The 3,404-nt window shown below is 34.1% G+C and overlaps 1 protein-coding gene across 1 annotated transcript; it reads right to left on the bottom strand.

The window, feature by feature from the left end:
- Nucleotides 1-391: 391 nt before the first annotated feature.
- LOC133289031 (peroxidase A2-like) lies at nucleotides 392-2,921 on the bottom strand. Its single transcript, XM_061486883.1, has 4 exons — nucleotides 2,684-2,921; nucleotides 2,063-2,254; nucleotides 994-1,159; nucleotides 392-873 (listed from the first exon to the last, which is right to left on the bottom strand). Exons 1-4 carry the CDS (start codon nucleotides 2,906-2,908, stop codon nucleotides 392-394), a joined length of 1,065 nt encoding a protein of 354 aa, XP_061342867.1. The 5' UTR covers nucleotides 2,909-2,921.
- Nucleotides 2,922-3,404: the final 483 nt, after the last annotated feature.

The raw sequence follows: 3,404 nt of genomic DNA, 5'->3' as shown, positions 1-3,404 counted from the left end.
CCAGTGTATAAGTGTTAGGTGTCAAACAAACTATGTCATTAATGCCAAAAGTGTGATAAATAACGTTTTAAATGGTAAAATGTATAGTATATATTATCAAATGTAAAAGACTTTGGAGTTTTCATTATTGAACGTGATTCTGACTTAAAAATATATTGACTTCAGGTTTAAATTGTTATCCATTTTTATCATTGAAGAACTCAAAATTCTCATAATTCAGATATTTATTATAAACACAGTAATAGATAGCCGTAGAATACAAATTATTACAAACGTGATCGCAATCGTCCACCACTGGCACATGGCAAGTATGTGCCTGCCTATAGAACTCTTTATTAGGTACCTTTTGATCTCTGCATTGTCCAGCATATATGGCCATTTGTTAACTTATTTAGATTGAGCTCACTGTACCATCCTCTGATGATTCTTTGGTGGCCAGTGTAGCCAGTCCAGAGGAATTCCCATTCACAGAATTACACTGAGCTCGGATTTCTCCTTGTGACCCCGTTAGCACTCCAATGTTACCCATTTTTATCATTGACGCCTTAAATTTTTCAAAGAAAAGAGTTTGGTTACTGCTGAAATTGTTGACTATGGCAACGGTATCTGCACCACTTGTGGAAAACAACTCTTGGTCACTTTGAAGCAAGCCATTTTGAAGCTGAAGATTGGAGTAGTAGTTGTTGTCAAATGTATCAGGAGTGGTTAGGTCCAAATTGGTGAGATTAGTCCCATTTCCACCATTGGGGCATATTGCTTGTAGTGATTGTAAGAGGGTTGTGTTGAGAGTTGGATCAGGGTTGCCTGTGTTGTTGAAATTGTACAATCGGGCAACGAAAAATCTGCATTGTGCTCTGCCAATTGTATGACCACCTGAAATGAAACATGCACAATCATATATGTATATATACATACATATATCTATGTAATGCCATTGTTTTATGTACAAAATTTTTATTAAAAGAAATTTCCTGAAAGGTCAAAATGTCATACCTGAGAGTGCAACTAGATCAGTAATGTTGAGGCCTTGAGCAGAAAAGTTGGCTATAAGTTGAGTTAGGGTGAAAGCGGGAGATGGGAGATTTTGATTAGCAAGGGTTAGGTTTGCTGTTAAACTGTCCCTTCTTCCCAATGGAACTATCCAATCAGGACCATTAGCCTGACAAGTTAAACCAAGATAAGAAAATATGGAGAAAGAAAAAAAACCTTTTTTATTATTGATATCAAAACTTCCAATCTTAATAAGCTAAAGCTAAAGTATATTGAAAAGAGTTCCAGGCTCGGCTTGGGCTTGAGCCCAATAGAAAAAAGCCCCATCACCCAAAGGCCTGTCACCTTGGCCCAAACCAAAAAGAGCGCAGTATTTCCTCACCAAATCCCGCATTCATAGGGTAAGAACACCAACCGTGAACCTGGTCAAAAAGAGGTCCCTACCTATTCTTAGGAATAAATCTTTAGTACTACTGTTGTACCAAAGATTCAGTGCATCCCACTAATGAAAATATTACATTTAAGTTAAATTTTTTTTTTTTTTTCTGTCAACATTTTTTTCTCTCCTCTAATGTGTAATGCTCTCATTGATGAGATGCACTGAATCTAAGTACAGCAGTAGTACCATAGATTTATTCTATGCCTACATATATAAAGGGAAAGCCTACTGGTACCAAAAATATCACTAATATAGTTAATTATAGTGTACATTAAGTATTGGAATATTATTGTAAGCATCTCTATAGCTCAATGCTGCACTTAGAGCTTCCTACTACTATCATCACCTTGGCCTTGGGACAAAAACATATTTTTTGGTTCATATAGATTGCGATGCATAATTTTTTTATTTCTTTGAAAACGTCGTTATTATAGTTCATGTATATATTTGGTGAGATTAAGGAATAAGCATTAAAATTGTGATAATATATTGCATCCAGTAACTTTCTATCAGGAAAAAGAAAATCTTAACCTTTAAAATTTTTCATTTTCTTTTTATAAATAAACTAGATAGTAATAGAATTCAACATTTTTTTACTAGAAATTCATTAGAATGTAGGAGGATGGGACATACCAGAACAGAAGATATTTCAGCAGCAAGGGCAAGAATATCAGCACAAGAAACTATGCCAGGACAAGCATTTTCCACGGCTGTCTTAATCTGATTCACAACATCCAAACCTCTTATTGAGTTGTTATTTGGCGCTGCACTTTGCTCACTCACAATCGTAGCAGTGTCGTTCAACAAGATCGATGCATCACAGCCCTGTCACACCGTACATAAGCATGGACAACATATAATCAACATGTTTGGTGTTCCCTCTCTTTAATTAATAAATTTCTCGAATGGTCCCACTTATAGAAAATGTCGACATTCCAAAGTACTGCTTCAATTACTTTTACTTCGACATGACATAATTATTAACATTTTAATTATCTAAAAGCAAAAAAGTTCATAATAACATTCCAATGTTTCGATCGATGGAAGATGAGTTGGGTTTTAGAGTTCACACCAATCTTAAAAGGAAGTGATATATATTGATTCAAGTGGCGAGGGACTTATTCCTCTAAACAAGAGATTTCGAGTTTAAATACTAAAAATATAAAAAAATGTTGTTAAGAGAACTTCAATATAAGTCTGAGACTCGAATAAGAGATTGGATAAAAGAAAAAAGAAGCAGAAATATAAACATACTTGAACAAAACAGTCATGAAAGTGGAGCCTGACGAGACTGGCAAGTATGCGAGGATCAGATTGTGAAACATTTGAGAGCACTTGACGTACAATTGAACTAACATTCGAACATGTACTATTGTAAAACGAGGGATCTAGCTGTGCATATGAGAAGGGTAGTGCTCCGAGCACAACCACCACACAGCACAATGCTGCTTTCACTGTGATGACACCGAGAGAGCTCATTTTTTTTCTCTGTTTTGAATTATGAGCGTGTTGGTGTGGCAAGAGCCCCCCAGATATATATCTATTTAAAGAGAGAGAAATGACCAATGAATCGTAAATGCATTGTCCTTTGATTTCATGGTTCGCGTTTGGTGGTTCAAATTTTCTGTCATGCTATTTTTAACTGAAAAGTTTTTTTTTTTTTAAAAAAAAAAACATTTGAAATTTGAAATTTAGTAATTGATCCCATTAATAAATAACTTTCATATATAATAAGGGTTTGGTGTTTGTCATTTTAAATGACATAAGTTATGTCATTTTAGGATAGAGATAGATACAGAAAAATAGAAATCATAGGAGAGAGAAAGTTGGTAGTTTTTTTAATTTAAAATTTAAATAAAAAAAATTATGTCTCTGTTTCTCTCTTAAAATGACATAACTTTTCCCAGATAATAAAGGGATAATACTTCTCTCATTTAACATAAGAGAAATTTTTTTTTATACTAACAAAAAATAT

The sequence above is a fragment of the Gastrolobium bilobum genome, unplaced genomic scaffold (assembly GCF_033153095.1).
Source record: "Gastrolobium bilobum isolate Gb01-03AN ecotype WA unplaced genomic scaffold, APGP_CSIRO_Gbil_v1 utg7396, whole genome shotgun sequence".
Taxonomy (NCBI): domain Eukaryota; kingdom Viridiplantae; phylum Streptophyta; class Magnoliopsida; order Fabales; family Fabaceae; genus Gastrolobium; species Gastrolobium bilobum.
Note: the sequence above shows the minus strand (reverse complement) of the source record. Positions and strands in the feature narration are given on the sequence as shown.

Bases quoted from the DNA above. Each gene is read 5' to 3' on its own strand.
- LOC133289031 (XM_061486883.1), bottom strand. From the start codon at position 2,908: ATGAGCTCTCTCGGTGTCATCACAGTGAAAGCAGCATTGTGCTGTGTG. The intron at 2,255-2,683 runs GTATGTTTATAT...ACGGTGTGACAG, and splicing joins TTCATGACTGTTTTGTTCAA to GGCTGTGATGCATCGATCTT. The intron at 874-993 runs GTATGACATTTT...GTTTCATTTCAG, and splicing joins TGATCTAGTTGCACTCTCAG to GTGGTCATACAATTGGCAGA.